This window comes from Littorina saxatilis, unplaced genomic scaffold (genome assembly GCF_037325665.1).
Source record: "Littorina saxatilis isolate snail1 unplaced genomic scaffold, US_GU_Lsax_2.0 scaffold_1826, whole genome shotgun sequence".
Lineage (NCBI taxonomy): Eukaryota > Metazoa > Mollusca > Gastropoda > Littorinimorpha > Littorinidae > Littorina > Littorina saxatilis.
In genome coordinates this window covers 1,356-19,609 of record NW_027126814.1, presented here as the reverse complement: position 1 = coordinate 19,609, position 18,254 = coordinate 1,356, and the positions used below count along the sequence as shown (strand labels likewise).

The 18,254-nt window shown below is 43.6% G+C and overlaps 2 protein-coding genes across 2 annotated transcripts; both read left to right on the top strand.

The window, feature by feature from the left end:
- Positions 1–876: 876 nt before the first annotated feature.
- LOC138955309 (uncharacterized) lies at positions 877–2,765 on the top strand (the record flags this gene model as incomplete). The annotated part of the gene is made up of 2 exons (XM_070326933.1): positions 877–2,314; positions 2,701–2,765. Coding segments are annotated over 2 exons (1,503 nt in total), but the record flags the coding sequence as incomplete, so codon positions are not given.
- Positions 2,766–14,782: 12,017 nt separating this feature from the next.
- LOC138955310 (uncharacterized protein KIAA1958 homolog) lies at positions 14,783–16,914 on the top strand. Its single transcript, XM_070326934.1, has one exon. It carries the CDS (start codon positions 14,959–14,961, stop codon positions 16,243–16,245), a length of 1,287 nt encoding a protein of 428 aa, XP_070183035.1. The 5' UTR covers positions 14,783–14,958; the 3' UTR covers positions 16,246–16,914.
- Positions 16,915–18,254: the final 1,340 nt, after the last annotated feature.

The following is an 18,254-nucleotide window of genomic DNA, read 5'->3' as shown; positions in this document are numbered from 1 at the left end:
AACACACACAAACAAACACACACACACACGGCACGCGCGAACACGCAAACAAACGTATGAAGGAACAGACACACAATTATACCCGCACGCACGCACGCACAGGCAGACAGGCACTCGCACAAATACACACACACACACACACACACACACACACACACACACAGATAAAGCAATGACAAAAAAAATAGCAGAAACTTACACTTAAACACTCGAACACACACACACACACACACACACACACACACACACACACACAAACACAAACACACGCACGCACGCACACAAACACACACACACACACACACACACACTCACATACACACAACGACGCCCATTTTCATAGAAACACAGTAACCCCCTCGTATAAGCGGGAATGAAAGAGTGGTGGCCAATGACCCAGATCAACAAACAAAAGTCAAAGCTGGCAACTCAGGTTTGTATTCAGGGAAATTTGCACGAAATGCATGCAGAAGATACGACTTTTCCCTCTATTTTCTCTTTTGGAGCGTGAGCTCGGTTTGACATGAAAAACTGAAGAAAAGCCCTGCCTTTTTGCACTGAGAAACTGTGGAAGTAGCGTGTTTACTACTGGGTCTGGCTGTAGTACATTTACCCTCATTTACTTCCTCGTTAGCTTCCAAAGTAAACTCTTTTTTCGTCCCATGCATGCGAAAGTGAGGATGTACTTCCGATGTCACTCAAAACTTTAGAAGTAGTCGCAAAATACCCTGAGTTACTTCCTCGCTTTGCTTCGAGGTAACCCCTTTTTCCGGCCCATGCATACGAAAGTGAGGCAAGTACTTCCGATGTCACTCAAAACTTCGGGAGTTGTCGCGAACTTCCCCCATAAGCATATGGGCCCTGGACGTACGGCAGGCCGACACTGACACAGCCCTCACCGAATGTGAGAAGCTTCCGCTGTCTCTACCTGATGCCACGGGCAAAAGTGTGCCTGAAACACCAACAACACCGGTACGACAGACAGCTGAGAGGTCTGTCATTTTGACAGGCGGTGAGCAGTACGAGGTCTCCCTCTCCCACTTGCACTCTCCCAGGCTGGTGCCACGCCGTGGAGAGTTGGGCGCTGCACCCTCTGCAGCAGACAACAGTGCGGCCACACCCTCCGAGACGGTCAACACAACGGCGGGAGATGTGTCCGACACAACCTCCGAGACGGTCAACACTTCGGCGGGAGATGTGTCCGACACAACCTCCGAGACGGTCAACACTACGGCGGGAGAGGTGTCCGACACAACCTCCGAGACGGTCAACACCACGACGGGAGATGTGTCCGACACAACCTCCGAGGCGGTCAACACTTCGGCGGGAGATGTGTCCGACACAACCTCCGAGACGGTCAACACCACGACGGGAGATGTGTCCGACACAACCTCCGAGACGGTCAACACAACGACGGGAGATGTGTCCGACACAACCTCCGAGACGGTCAACACAACGACGGGAGATGTGTCCGACACAACCTCCGAGACGGTCAACACTACGGCGGGAGATGTGTCCGACACAACCTCCGAGACGGCCAACACTACGGCGGGAGATGTGTCCGACACAACCTCCGAGACGGTCAACACAACGACGGGAGATGTGTCCGACACAACCTCCGAGACAGTCAACACAACGACCGAAGATGTGTCCGACACAACCTCCGAGACAGTCAACACAACGACCGGAGATGTGTCCGACACAACCTCCAAGACGGTCAACACAACGGCGGCTTGGATTACGACCGCACAGTTTGATGCGGTCCTGTCCGACATCATGTCCTCTGTTGGGGCCAGCTTCGCTGCCCTACAGGCTGAGAACAGGGCCCTACACTGCAGAATTCTAGCGCTCGAAGGTCAAATTTCCCCTCCTGGCCCCCTCTTGCAGAAATGCCAGAGCCCACTTGTTCCGAACAAAAAACCCTCCCCTACCTCCCCTAACCCCCGGCCCTCGCAACCTGGAATTATGGCCCCAGACCCACATTCCCCTTCTGTCAAGTCCCCGCCCCCCTCTGCCAATCCAGTGGAAGTTATCAACTGTGTGAAGTCCCCTTCGGATCCAGCGCCTGGGTCTGAATACACCTCTCCCGGCTCTCACCCCTCCTCTTCCAAGTGCACCCCCCCTACCCAACATGACATGTCGGCTCGGCACAAGGCGACCGACTTGTCACCCACTCCAAAACATCAGAAGAATGCCGCCACGTCCCCCCAGTCAGCCAAGCGCAAAGACAGTAGTGACACCGCTAAGACCCCCGCCGACCACCTAAATAAACAATCGGTGGACAGCAAGGTGTCCATGCTCCTGATCGGGGACAGTGTCCTTAAACAAATGGACATTAGGAAGATGACGCCCCGCGGGGAAACGATGCACAAAATCTGTGTCCCTGGGATGACCTGTCAGGACTTAATCAATTGGCTGCAGGTTCAAAAACCAAACCCCAAAGTAAATCTTGCAATCATTCATGTAGGAGTGAATTCAGTCCAGAGAGGCTCTGTGTCTGAAGACACGTGGTTTACACTGGTCGGGTTGTTTCGTCGGGCCTTTCCTCGGGCATCACTCCGAGCGTCCAGTATTCTCCCTTCGTGCAAGGGCACCCGCGCGTTTGACAGCAAAATTTTACATTCAAACCATTCTCTCCGTTCAGTGTGTGAGAGGACTGGGGTGTTGTTCATTAACAACTCTCAGACCTTTCACACACAGAATGGTTCGCCGCGACAGGCGCTCTACCGCGACCACAAGCATCCAAGCCTTCGCGGCACAATTAGTCTGGCCTGGAATTTTAGATTTTCAGGTCAACAAAACGAACCCAGGCCGGGGGACAACACACAAACCGCACAGTCATTCGACCCGAAATCTCGCGGACACCCGGTCAAAGCTTCGGCCAATCAGTCAAACACCTCGTCTCGCTCTTATTCGGACATGGCATCACACGGTACGCATTCACACCTACATAATTCAACCAATCAGTGCGATGCTCCCGATGAAAGGCCTGTCAAAACAAACGTGTCCATGACCAGTGGTAGTGAGGCCCCGCCCCCTCCACCCCGCCTCGCGCATAGCGCCCACCCCGCTCTGCAAACTGTTGAGCACGTGACTGTCCCCTCTTCCACTGACAATCCAGCTGCTGCCCTAAAGCTCATAGCGCGACTTCTTTCTCAACTTTTGTAATTTTCCCACTGTGTATTCGGATTGTCAGTAACTTTTGTATCTACGGAATTCGAGTTGATATTCATCATAGCATCGTTGTGTGTCAACCGCATTGTTTCTTGGTTAATTAATGTTTCATTTCCAATCGCTTTGTTCAACAATTTTATTTCCAGCGTTTTGTGTGTTCTTACATTGTTCCCTGGAAGTTGAATTGAGCACTGTTTGCTACTAAATAGTATTCATCTTTTTAACATTTTTGTGTCCTTTCACACAATTTTTGTTGTTTGCTTAATTATTTTGTTTCATTTGTGTTGTTGCTTTGCATACTTTTAACGTGATGACAAAGTTATATGACCACAATCGTTGGCCTGTGACTGAAGGCCTTCGTATAGGACACCTTAATATCAATCATATTGTAAACAAAATGTCTGATGTTTCCCAGGTTGTTCAGAACAGTGAGTCTTATGGCAGGGGGTTTCATATTTTTGGATTCTCAGAATCTAGACTTAACTCCTGCATAGACGATAAAGAAATTTTTATCAACGGTTTTCAAACTATACGAAGGGACCCAAAAAATCCTAAAGAAACGGGCCTTTTAGTTTATATAAATGAACATATAACATTCAAGCGCTTACCTCAGTTTGAAAATTTTGGTGTGGAGTGCATATGGACAGAGGTGAAGTTAAAGCATGCATCTCCTATTTTGATTGGATTTCTCTATCGGAATCCAGCTGAACCAGCGAACTGGGTTGACAAGTTTGTAACCATGATGGATTTAGTTTGGTTAGAATCAAAAGAGATTCTTCTCATGGGGGACTTTAACATTGACATGACGAAATCTAATAAATCTTGGAAAGATATTACTACTGTATTTAATATGTCCCAACTGATCAATACGCCAACGCGAGTCACGCCCTCATCCAGTACCATCATTGATCACTTATACTCTACCGACTCAAAACATGTAATAGAAACCTGTGTACCTGTCATAGGCATAAGCGACCATTTCCCTATTTGCTGTACATGGTCAAAAAAAGGTGTGAAAATTCCTAAGCTTGGTCATACTGTCCTCACGTACAGGTCATTTGCTAAGTTTAATGAAGTACTTTTTCTTGAAGACATGCGTTCTGCACCGTTTAGTGAGATATATAACAAGACCAATCCTGATGACGCTTTAAAAACATGGTATTCTACATTTCGCGAAGTTTTAGATAAACATGCACCTAAAAGGTCAAGAAGAATTAAGTATTCATATCGGCCAGGGTGGATCACTCCTGAAATTATAGAAGCCCAACATTACCGAGATTATCTATGCCGGATCGACCGCCAATCTGAAGAGTACAAAACACAGAAAGCAAAATGTCAGTATATGACTCGACAGTCAAAAAAGCAGTTCTTCGAAGACATTCTTAAGAAAGGCAAGAGTTCCAAGGAAACATGGAAAGCCATTAATCTTTTAACTAATAAATGTGTAAAGACCACATCATGGAACGAAAACGATATTTCGCCAGATGAAATTAATAATCACTTCTGTTCAGTTGCAAGTAAAGTAATAAAAACTGACAAATCCGATGAAAACAATTTACACATTTTGCGCAAGTACTGTGACACCAAAATTAAATACGAGGCACAAGTTATACCTTTTTTGTCAGTCTCCAAAGTATATAATTCTCTAACTCACTTGAAAGAAAGTAGCACAAAGGGAACTGATGAAATAGACAGCAAAATTCTTAGATTATCAGCCCCACATATAGCGGAATCTCTAACGTATATTTACAATCTCTGTATTGAAAAAAGTGTTTATCCCAAAGCTTTCAAGGAAGCTAAAGTGATCCCCCTCTTTAAGGCAGGTGATAAAACAGATCCCTCAAATTTTAGACCGATTTCCGTTTTACCAGTATTGTCAAAACTACTGGAAAAACATGTCAATGACCATATTATGATATACTTTACATCAAACAATTTGTTTCATGAAACTCAGTCTGGTTTTAGACCTAAACACTCGTGCCATACGGCACTGACAGAACTGGTGGACTCTTGGTTATCAAAAATCAACTCTAATAAGTTATGTGGAGCACTGTTTATGGACTTTGCAAAGGCATTTGATGTTATTGATCACGCCCTCCTTTTGCGGAAACTTTCCGTTTATAGACTACCACAGCCCACACAGACTTTTATAGCCTCTTTTTTGTCGGGAAGAACACAAAAAGTTACCTTTAACAGTTCGAGCTCTGAAGCAATGCCAATTTTATATGGGGTCCCACAAGGCTCGGTCCTCGGACCTTTATTATTTTCTGTCTACATCAATGACTTACCATTACACATATCCTCTGGACAGTGTGATATGCTAGCTGATGATACTACTATTCATACCTCAGGTGATGATATTACTTCGGTAGTCGACACGCTTCAGAAGTGTGTCGATGATGCTGTAGAATGGACGCATTTAAACCACATGTCTCTCAATCCAGAAAAAACAAAGTATATGCTAATTACTACGCGTCAAAAACGACAAGTCATGTCGGAACCAAAGAAGTGCATTTCTGTTGATAGTCAGCTGATAAACGAGGTTAGTGAACACAAAATTTTGGGTGTAACTATTGACAACAATCTAACATGGGGCCCTCATGTAAGTAACTTATGTAAATCTACAGCAAAAAAAGTTCATCAGTCTGCAAAGATTAAACATTTTCTAAATTTTGATGCGCGCAGAACATTTTTTCAAGCGCATGTGCAGTCTGGAATAGACTATGCATCAACCCTTTGGGATTCTGCAAGTGATGCAGCTTTAAGACCCCTAAAATCTTTGCACAGACGCGGAGTAAAAGTTGTTCTGCTGAAAAACAGCACCCTCTCTAATCATGACTACAAAAAAGCTGAAATTCTTCCACTTTCATCCAGACTAGCGTTTAACAAGGCAAGGTTTATGCATAAAATAGTTCTTGGACGTGTACCAGACTATTTAACTAAAAGAATATTATTAACTGAGACTTCATCAAGCCGCACGAAGAAACTAAATGTTCCCCTCCCTAGAATTGACTTGTATAAAACTAGTCTGGCATATTCAGGTCCATTTCTGTGGAATGGTTTACCAGTCTCTCTCAGACAGCCACTTTCTGTTGCCAGTTTTAGAAGACATACTTTTTTGTATATGCTTTCATCGTCGTGTGGCACTTAATGCCTCGATCAGGTACTGCTGTTTGATAAGTACATGAAGATCTACTTGTATAATCATTTCATTTCAGTTAAGTTTTTTTTTTAATGATTATGTGTACAATGTGTACATGTGTGTGTGTGTGTGTGTGTGTGTGTGTGTGTGTGTGTGTGTGTGTGTGCGTGCGTGCGTGTGTGTGTGTGTGTGTGTGTGTGTGTGTGTATGTGTGTGTGCGTGTGTCTGTGTGCGTGTGTGTCTGTATGTGCATGTATGTCTGTGTGTGTCTGTGTGCATGTGACCGTGTGTGTCAAAGTGTGTGTTTTAATGTATACCATTACCAATGACCATGTATGCTATGAACATTTTTTTTTCCTCTTTGTCTGATTTAATAACCATGTTTTTATGTTTTTGCTTTGCTTCTTCTTCTGCTTTAATATTATGCACTGGTTAGTTAATTCCCTCTTGGGCGAGGGCTGGATGAAAAAAGATCTTTGCTGTATCTACTCCATTACCCTCGAAAAATAAAGTTGGTTCGTTCGTTCGTTCGTTCGTTCGTTCTCTCTCTCTCTCTCTCTCTCTCTCTCTCTCTCTCTCTCTCTCTCTCTCTCTCTCTCTCTCTCTCTCTCTCTCTCTCTCTCTCTCTCTCTCTCTCTCTCTCTCTCTCTCTCTCTCTCTCTCTCTCTCTCTCTCTCAGTCTGTGTGTGTGTGGAAAGGAGGTATAAGACTCGAGCACTTGGCTTATGGTGGAGACAGCTGGAAGATCTCTGGATATAATTGAAGAGGAGTAGTCTTCCTTTTAGAAAATGTGTACTCTGCCTGGGTAAAGGGAGTGGAGGGTAAGGGGGTGGGGGATGGGTAAGCGAGGGGTAAGAGAGACGAAAGAGAAAACTGGACAGGGAAAAGTCACTGCCTGAAGTATTCAATAAAGCCACACACACACACACACACAAAATTACCACATATGCAGGTTTTCAATTCATATTTTTGCAAAGTATCTGCACAAGCATGTGTGCCTCTGTGAGTATGTTCGTGGCTGCTTTCATGGGGTGCCTGTATCCTCAGGAATTTGAGGATTTCTTTTATCTCTCTTTTTCTGACACCGTTGATTTAACGTCATTTTTACAGGACAGTTTTTTTTCCTTTCAGTTATAAGTTGTAGTAGTTTGACCTTATTGTTTTAGGACAAGTAGAGCTCGTTCGCCAGTAGCAAAGACTCACTCAGTCCGTCAGTGTGCCTGAGTGTGTGTGAGGGGGGGGGCTCTCCCGTGACCGGCCACCTGCAATGTACGGACAGGTTTGCACTGGCCCAAGGGTGTCCGTTCATGAGAGGGACTGCTGTAACAGAAAAACTAGTGTGAAACATAAGTAATCAATTTATCCACTTGGCTATATTCACAACAGGGACCTATCACCCTTCTTTGCATGTTTTTATGCCTACGGATTTTCAAATACTCTGCAACACATGTAACCCAAATTCAACATGTGCCCGTACAATACTGCTTCTTTTATGAAAACATTGCTTCGGCCATGTTGATTTTAATCAACCAATTTTCTTGTGTACACTGCTATGCGACTGAACCTGAATGAAACATAGACACACGCTTTTAATACTCTGAAGGAGAAAACTCACGGCTTAACTCTTCATCAGCAAATTTCCACACAACCATGTTTTATGAACGGCTGAATTAAATTCAAGAGTTTTTAAAACCAAATCCAAAGCAAAACATAGAACAGAACAAAGAAAACAAGAGAAATTAATTGTTTTTTAAAGTAATAAATCGGTTCAAGGACAGTTTTCGAAACCAGATCCTGACAGCGGCATCCCTCTTTGATCTTCTTTGCGATGCCCGGAAGCAGTTTATTCATAATTCCTCGACGCGCATGTCAGCATGTCACATTTGCGTCACTTCCTATCCTCGCTCCCAAAAATCTTCCATCAGGGAACGTAGGGCAAGGGAGGGAAGAAATGGGAGGAGCAGAGAGTCAGAGACAGACAGACATACAGAGAAAGACATATAGATAGACATGCAGGCAAAGACGCCTTTCAACATAGTAGAGGGACAGATAGACAGACACAGAGACAGACAGACAACACAGAGACAGACAGACAGACAGACAGACAGACAGACAGACAGACAGAGATAGAGAAGGGGCTTCCAACACAAAGAGAGAGAGAGAGAGAGGGGGGGGGGGAGAGAGAGAGAATACGAATACAAAAGTGTAATTGCTATAGGCCATCGGCCCCTTGCAATGCGGATACTGGTGTATGACATATCACGCGCAACAAAGGTACGGTACAACAGAGAGAGAGAGAGAGAAAGAGAGAGAAAGAGAGAGACAGACAGACAGACAGACAGACAGAGACTGAGAGAGAGAGGGAGGGAGAGACAGAGACAGACAGAGACAGACAGAGACAGACAGACAGACAGACAGTCAGACAGACAAAAAAACAGAGAGAGAGAGACAGAGAGAGAAAGAGTGTGCTGGGGGTTGGGGGTAGAGTCCCCACAAGAGAGAGACAGAGAGAGAAAGAGAGTGTGCTGGGGGTGGGGATAGAGTCCCACCAGAGAGAGACAGAGAGAGAAAGAGAGTGTGCTGGGGGTGGGGATAGAGTCCCCACAAGAGAGAGACAGAGAGAGAAAGAGAGTGTGCTGGGGGTGGGGATAGAGTCCCACCAGAGAGAGACAGAGAGAGAAAGAGAGTGTGCTGGGGGTGGGGATAAAGTCCCCACAAGAGAGAGACAGAGAGAGAAAGAGAGTGTGCTGGGGGTGGGGGTAGAGTCCCCACAAGAGAGAGACAGAGAGAGAAAGAGAGTGTGCTGGGGGTGGGGATAGAGTCCCACCAGAGAGAGACAGAGATAGAAAGAGAGTGTGCTGGGGGTGGGGATAGAGTCCCCACAAGAGAGAGACAGAGAGAGAAAGAGAGTGTGCTGGGGGTGGGGATAGAGTCCTCACAAGAGAGAGACAGAGATAGAAAGAGAGTGTGCTGGGGGTGGGGATAGAGTCCCCACAAGAGAGAGACAGAGATAGAAAGAGAGTGTGCTGGGGGTGGGGGTAGAGTCCCCACAAGAGAGAGACAGAGAGAGAAAGAGAGTGTGCTGGGGGTGGGGGTAGAGTCCCCACAAGAGAGAGACAGAGAGAGAAAGAGAGTGTGCTGGGGGTGGGGGTAGAGTCCCCACAAGAGAGAGACAGAGATAGAAAGAGAGTGTGCTGGGGGTGGGGATAGAGTCCCCACGAGAGACAGAGAGAGAAAGAGAGTGTGCTGGGGGTGGGGATAGAGTCCCCACAAGAGAGAGACAGAGAGAGAAAGAGAGTGTGCTGGGGGTGGGGATAGAGTCCCACCAGAGAGAGACAGAGAGAGAAAGAGAGTGTGTTGGTGGTTGGGGGTAGAGTCCCCACAAGAGAGAGACAGAGAGAGAAAGAGAGTGTGCTGGGGGTGGGGATAGAGTCCTCACAAGAGAGAGACAGAGAGAGAAAGAGAGTGTGCTGGGGGTGGGGGTAGAGTCCCCACAAGAGAGAGACAGAGAGAGAAAGAGAGTGTGCTGGTGGTTGGGGGTAGAGTCCCCACCAGAGAGAGACAGAGAGAGAAAGAGGGTGTGCTGGGGGTTGGGGGTAGAGTCCCCACAAGAGAGAGACAGAGAGAGAAAGAGAGTGTGCTGGGGGTGGGGATAGAGTCCCACCAGAGAGAGACAGAGAAGCCAAAGTCACACAGCCCTGAGTGTTTACGCCGCCAACGGTCATAATCAATAGGGAACCGCGTCATTATTTCCAGTAATCAGTTTCCCCGGATTTCCGTCCAAACGTTTTGTTCTATGTTTGGAGATGCCCAGAGGGACAGGGAGAAATTTGCGGTTTCCCGGATAATGATGCATATATACGGCCGGAAGGTACACTGGCGCTGCCTGTGCTTGTCATCTCGTCACTGTCACGGTATATTTTGGCACTTAAAACTCGCTAGAGTAAAAACGACAGTCCGTAAAGCGCACAAACACACACACACACACACACACACACGCGCGCGCGCACGCGTGCGCGGGCTCGCACGTACGCACACACAAACGCACTCACGCACGCACAAACACACACACACACACACACACACACACACACATCACAAACAAACAAACAGAGAAAGAGAGGGACATAGCGAGCTCAAAAATTTACTCTGAGTGTATTTAAAAAAAACCAATAGTTTCAGGCCTGGCTGGGCCGAATCTTCCGTCCTGTCCTTTTAACTTATAGGTAGTATAATTGAAAAATTATGCACGAAAAAGAAAACGAGAGATGTGCAGAGAGAAAGAAAGAGAGAGAGGATGACAGAGAGTCAGACAGACAGACACACATACACACAGACAGACTTACAGTCAGACAGACAGACAGACAGACAGACAGACATGAAATAAAGTACGAGTAAACCATTGATGAGGGGAAAACCATTCTACGGGGCGGTCCCCAAAAAACATATAATATATACATCTTCCTTTTTCTCCCAATTTTAAGTTTTTCATTTAATTCTTTTGGCGAAGTATAGCAGCGACCTGGAAATTTATAAGGATATCAATTTAGATTACATTGATCAATTTCTTGCGAGTCAAGAATCCAAAAAGGCCTACGCTGATTGTACGAGTAGATAAGCAAAATGCACACGGCGTTCTTACGGGAGGGACACTGACAGGGTGCATGTGCCAGAAAGCTGAGCAAGCTCGTCTATCTAGATATATTTTTTTTATGGACCGCCCTGAATAGAAAGAAATTACAGAGGACTGCCCAAAGGCGGAAAGGCTTAATTGTGTTCTGTAGTTAAGCTAATTATCTGATGGAGGCTTGTCGCAAAACAGATGTGATGAGAGCACAACGCTATGGAACGGAAAATGACGAAGTTATTTGGGGGAAAAAACAGAACAATACAAACAAGTCGCGTGAAGCGATATAATAACATTTAGTCAACCAGTCGGTATTAAACAAAAAGATCAACACCAAAAACCAGTCATCTACATTTAGATAGTATCGGCTAACTATACCCGAAGACCGAGACGGGTAACGCTCGTCTCAGCGAAGCATGCGAACGTAGTACTTGCTAAACCTATTTTCTTTCATTCTTAGCACATTTTTAGAGTAATAACATATATATCTATATATTTTTAAAGAGAAGATAAGGAATACAATGCAATATTTTTAAAATCTTTCAGTGCAAATGTGATTTTAATTACAACTTCAATGAGCAAACAAATTAACTAGTTTGTAAGCTTCCAAGCTGAAATGCAATCCCATAGTCCGGACTTAGTCGACGATTGCTTGACTAACATTTTAATCAACTTGGTTGAAAAATGAGGCAGTGCTGACATGCGCGTCGAGGAATTAGGACAGTGCCGCCTCAACTTTCACTAAAAGCCGGATATGACGTCATCAAAGACTCTTTTTTTTGTAATGAAAAAAAGCAGTGAGGGGTATCGCATGGGAGATTTTACATATAAAGTGTCATGAAGATCGGTCGGGTAGTTTTCTCTCAATCGCTCAACACATTCACACACACAGACACACATACACCACCACCCTCGTCTCGATTCCCCGCCTATGTGAAAACATTTAGTCAAAACTTGTCGGATTGACAGGTGCGTTCTTAAATGCACCTGTCAATCCGACCTCAGCATTGCTCATTTGACTTTGGAGTGTGATTTTAACTCATGCCACTTTCAACCCCTGACTCAGTTTATAAACTCGAACAGAAATATCCTGCCAAATATCCCAAATGAAAAATTAAGCTATCTTTTAAGTTTTAATAAAGACCTTGGGTGGCAAGGTCCCAAACTTATCGTTAGACTTGTGCACACGCACCCACTTGGTCCCTGGATATGAAGAGATATTACTGCAACTAACGCCATTGCTTTGCATAGCTACTTTATATTTTTATCAGAACATTTTAAGAATACCCTTTTATATCCAAGTATCTCTTATTACCACTTTTATTTAGATGAGCGAGAGTGTGCGGGGGGTGGGGGTGGGGGGGTGGGAGGGTGGTGAACCACTCTACATAAAGGGAAAGTTTGTGCGCGCGCCTGTGTGTGTTTTTAATCTAAGACAAATGTCGCCAATGTTTTTACAGAGTGACGTTAAATAAACGATTTAATCATCATCAACTTGACAATATGTAAAAACAGATCAAAGCAAAACGAAATGCAGACGTATGAGATAACAGAAATAAAAACGGTTTAAGATATCGATTAAAAGATGAGTTTCTTTTATTTCCTCTGCAGCTGGTATATTGAGGCGGACGTCATGGCAACAGGCTGCGTAATTAATGGATAAACTTCTTTTTTTTTTAATTAAATACCCCAACACTTTTTCTACATTTTCTCCCGAGAAATATAGCTTTTCTAGGATTGCGAATTTCAATCGACCATCAGAATTTAAACTCTCCGCGCGCGCAGTTGAGCGTGTGAGATTTTCCTATACTTATCTATGTTTCTCTTTTTGCTTTGTTTGCAACAAAAATATTCTTTTTGCAACGCGCGCGCACGTGTGTGTGTCTGTGTGTGTGTGTGTGCGTCTATGTGTGTGTGTGTGTGTGTGTGTGTGTGTGTGTGCGTGTGTGTGTGTGTGTGTGTGTGTGTGTGTGTGTGTGTGTGTGTAAGAGGGGAGCGGGTTGAACGGTTGTTGCTGGCCTGGCAATACGAATTGATATCGCGCTCAAAACAGAAAAGCTAATCAGTCGAATGTTGACCGTCGGTATGAATACTAATGATGCGTTCCTGCACGGGTTGTCTCCTGTAGTGATGGAGAGACAAAAGCGTGCAGCAAGTTTGCAGACCGTTCTATCACTTTCTGTCATTATGGGGACAAATGGATATCGTATTGCTGTCCCCTCTCCCCTATGTCTATCTCCTAGCGTGCCTGCGTGTGTGTGGGTGTGCGTGTGTGTGTATGTGTGTGTGTGTGTGTGTGTGTGTGTGTGTGTGTTTGAGTGTGTGTATGTGTGTGTGTGTGTGTGTGTGTGTCTATGTGTCTATGTGTATTCGTGCGCTTGTGTGTGTGTGTGTGTGTGTGTGTGTGTGTGTGTGTGTGAGTGTGTGTGTGTGTGTGTGTGTGTGTGTGTGTGTGTGTGTGAATGTTTCAGGTGTGCATTTTCTGTCAAAGCTTGCACTACGGTTATCCCGTGCTATGTTGTAAGAATAATACAGAGAGAGACATTCACATCAGATTTTCACAGCAATGTAGGCTATACACTGAGGAGAAAACAGTCATAAACAATCGTTTACTAATAGAATGTCTAATCCTCACTTTAATGAGGGAAAATATAGACCTAACGTTACCTTCGTGTGTTTAAAGCGATTGTTTTTTATAAGACATTTTCATTCATAACAGTCAGACATTTCATTTCGTGTTAAAAAGAAAGAAAGCAATAACAGAGGGAAAGAATGAAAGAAAGAAAGAAAGACAGACAGAAAGAAAGAAAGTAAAGGGAGAAAGAAACAAAGAAATAAACAAGCAAATCAGTAATCAAACAAACAAACAGACAAACAAACAAGCAAAGAAACAAACAGAACAAAAGAATACAGAAACAAAGACACACACACACAAAAAGTAAACACAGAAGGAAAGAAGGAACAAAAGAAAGAAAGAAAGAAAGAAAGAACAAGTCGCGTAAGGCGAAATTACTACATTTAGTCAAGCTGTGGAACTCACAGAATGAAACTGAACGCACTGCATTTTTTCACAATGACCGTAGTCCGCCGCTAGTGCAAAAGGCAGTGAAAGTGACGAGCCTGTTTAGCGCGGTAGCGGTTGCGCTGTTCTGCATAGCACTCTTTACTGTAACTCTCTTCGTTTTAACTTTCTGAGCGTGTTTTTAATCCAAACATATCATATCTATATGTTTTTGGAATCAGGAACCGACAAGGAATAAGATGAAAGTGTTTTTAAATCGATTTCGGACATTTTATTTGTATCATAATTTTTATATTTTTAATTTTCAGAGCTTGTTTTTAATCCGAATATAACATATGTATATGTTTTTGGAATCAGAACATGATGAAGAATAAAATAAAAGTAATTTTGGATCGTTTTATAAAAAAATAATTTTAATGACAATTTTCAGATTTTTAATGACCAAAGTCATTAATTAATTGTTAAGCCTCCATGCTGAAGTGCAATACCGAAGTCCGGCCTTCGTCGAAGATTGCTTGTCCAAAATTTCAATCAATTTGATTTGAAAAAGGAAGGTGTGACAGCTAGTGCCGCCTCAACTTTTACAAAAAGCCGGATATGACGTCATAAAAGACATTTATCGAAAAAATGAAAAAAACGTCTGGGGATATCATACCCAGGAATTCTCATGTAAAATTTCATAAAGATCGGTCTAGTAGTTTAGTCTAAATCGCTCTACACACACACACGCACACACACACACACACACACACACACACACACACACACACACACACACACACACACACACACACACACACACACACACACACACACACACATACACCACGACCCTCGTCTCTATGTTAAAACATTTAGTCAAAACTTGACTAAATGTAAACAAGTCGCGTAAGGCGAAATAACATTTAGTCAAGCTGTCGAACTAACAGAATGAAACTGAACGCACTGCTTTTTTAACCCAGAACCCAGGACATAGGCAGTAATTACATATTCATGAAGAACTACTTTTGCTACAAAATGGCAACTGCCACGAAAACCGATTTGTCAACACTGAAAGAATTTTTGAGTGATGAGCTGTTCGAAGACATATTTGGTGATGACGCGAATGACGAAGTCGATGAAGAAAAAAGTGAGTCATCCATGATTTATGATTTTTCTCCAATAGACTCATTCGTTCAGACAAACAAGAACAAGAACACTCTCCGAAAAACGGTTTACGATATACGTCGCCTATCGACGTTTATGGCGAAACACGGGGACAAAAGAAACATTAGCACCATCCAACCACAAGAATTATGCAAAATTCTCTGCTCCTTTTTCATGAGTTTGAAAAAACCGGATGGCAAAGAGTACGAACCATCCACGCTGAGGGGCCTTCTCAGCAGCATCCATCGACAGTTGAAGTCTAAAAAGTACTGTGCATCCGTTATAGACGGCCCCGAATTTGCACAACTGAGAGAAGTCGTGAAGACAAAGCAGAAGATTGTTAAACAGGAAGGTTGTGGCAACTTACCTAACAGGGCTCAACCGCTGAAAGATGAAGATGTTGACAAGCTGTGGCAGACAAAACAGATCGGAGTCGCAGATCCAGAAGCAATCCTGAATACTCTGTGGTGGCAAAACACAGTCAACTTTGGTCTGCGCAGCGTGACTCCTCACAGGCACATGCAGTGGGGAGACGTGTCCTTGCATGAAGACAGTAATGGCAGAGAATATCTCCAATTTTGCGAAAGACAATCCAAAACATGCCAGGGCGACAATCCAAAGTCTGTGCGTGATGTCTGTCCGAAAGCTTGGGCGTCGAACAATGAGCGCTGCCCTGTCGCAGTTTACAAAACATACGCAGCTCTCCGACCAAAAGGTTACTCCGAGACAAGTTCCCCCTTCTATTGTGCAACAAACACAAAAATTGCATCTGAAGAATTTCCATGGTTCAAGCGCCAACCTGTCGGCGTCAACAAGTTGTCAGCAACCATGAAAAACATGTGCAGAAAAGCTGGGATCATCAACCCGAGGTACACCAACCACTCTGCACGCAAGTTCCTAGTGCAGAAACTTTCCGAGAATAACGTTCCTCCGACCAAAATAATGCAGCTATCTGGGCACAAAAACGTCCAGAGTATTAACAATTACAGCAGCATTTCCCAAGAGGAACACCGTGGCTTCAGTCGGATGCTAAACGGCACTGCACCGGTCTCGGAGCTGTCGCCAGTGTCGGCAGACGACACATTGGTTTCGCCCGCATCGGCCACTGCTTGGCCAAAATTTCAATCAATTTGATTGAAAAATCCCTGCGCCTTGAATATGTGCGCGATATAAATTGCATAAAAAATTAAAAAAATAAATAAATCCCTGCGCTTAGAACTGTACCCACGGAATACGCGCGATATAAGCCTCATATTGATTGAAAAATGAGGGTGTGACAGTGCCGCCTCAACTTTTACAATAAGCCGGATATGACGTCATCAAAAGTATTTATCGAAAAAATGAGAGAAAAAGTCCGGGGATATCATTCCCAGGAACTCTCATGTAAAATTTCATAAAGATCGGTCCAGTAGTTTAGTCTGAATCGCTCTACACACACACACTCACAGACACACACACACACACACACACAGACACACATACACCACGACCCTCGTCTCGATTCCCCCTCTATGTTAAAACATTTAGTCAAAACTTGACTAAATGTAAAAAGAAAGAAAGATAGAAAGAACGAAAGAGAGAGAGAGAAAGAGATAGAGGGAAGGAGAGAGGAAAAGAGAGAGAGAGAGAGAGAGAGAGAGAGAGAGAGAGAGAGAGAGAGAGGGAGAGAGAGAGAGAGAGGGAGAGAGATAGAGGGAATTGAATTGAAAATTAAAAAGTTACAAAGTTTACCAACAAAAGGAGGTCGGAAAACTTTAGCACGTGATGACAAAGATGACGAAAATAAAAAAATAAAAATAAAAATAAAAATATTAAAAAAAAAAGAACGAAAGTCAAAATACATTGAACATATAGTTTTCAAAGAAAGTGTAACAGATGCCGTTTTACTTATTTATTTTAATTTTATTTTAGTTGAACAGGCTGTGACAGACATGATTTTTGACAACCAGCGCATTCTAGGACAGCGTCCAATAAAGAAAGAAGAAGAAAAAAACTGGTGTCTTCAAAAATATTGACATAAATATTTCATCTTAAAACTCAGACAGTAAACAGAACAAAATAGCATTGATCAGTGTAATTTTACTGCAGAAACGCCAAAAACAAGGGAGAAAACTCGATCATCTACTCTGGCTTGAATCAAGAAATGGCATGAACTTGCGGCGGAAAATATTAATCCAATGTCGGTTATGACTCCAAAAAGCGTGCTCCTGGCTGTTGTTATTAATCGAATCAAATATCACAGATCTCGTTAGATTTTTTTTGGTTTTTTTTGTTTTTTTTTTTACTTTGGCTTCCAGCTTTAAAGGAGCTCACCAACAAATGACACATATTTTCTTCTCATTTAGTTTTTAAAATGTTTGAATTTGTTTGGTTGATATGTTGAATGTCAGGTAATGTTTGACTAAACAAAAAGGTCATGGCAAATTCCCAATCTTGGGCAATAAAGTATTCTCTATCCTGTAGAAGAAAGTGATTTGTTAGACCTGATTAATTTTGTGTGTGTCTTTTATTGTTTTGCGTTGGCAAGTCGTATAACTGATGTTTAAACTGCACCGTTGTCGCAAATGGCGTATGAATGAATATTCTTTTTTTTTTTTTTTTTTAAATGTTTTTTTTCTCTTTTTTTAAAGTTTTTTTTTCTTTTCTTTTTTTTTAACACATGAAGGAATCTTAAACTCTAAAGCTACTAGTAAGTTATCTATGGGGGGCCCGGTAGCCCAGTTGGTAGAGCACTGGACTTGTGATCGGAAGGTCGCAGGTTCGATTTCGGGCTGGGACGGACACGGGTCAACTTTATGTGCAGACCCAGAGACGGAAGCCATGTCCCACCCCCGTGTCACCACAATGGCACGTAAAAGACCTTGGTCATTCTCCCATAAGTGCAGGTGGCTGAATACCTTGATATTCCCGAACGCATTCGTCTCCCTCTACTCTCATTTTCCCAGCATATCCTTTTCTCCCTAGCCTAATTTTCCGAGTACATGCTTTCCTCTCCATCGCCATTTGCTCCAGCGTGGGCTGTCATTACACGGATTTCTGCCGGGTTTTTCCGACGTTTCTCAACGGAAGTGCATTACGTCCCTTTTGTCTAAATCAATTAGCCATCCCAGCAATCAGAGATCGCTATGCACTTTGCTTCTTCC

Bases quoted from the DNA above. Each gene is read 5' to 3' on its own strand.
- LOC138955310 (XM_070326934.1), top strand. From the start codon at position 14,959: ATGAAGAACTACTTTTGCTACAAAATGGCAACTGCCACGAAAACCGAT.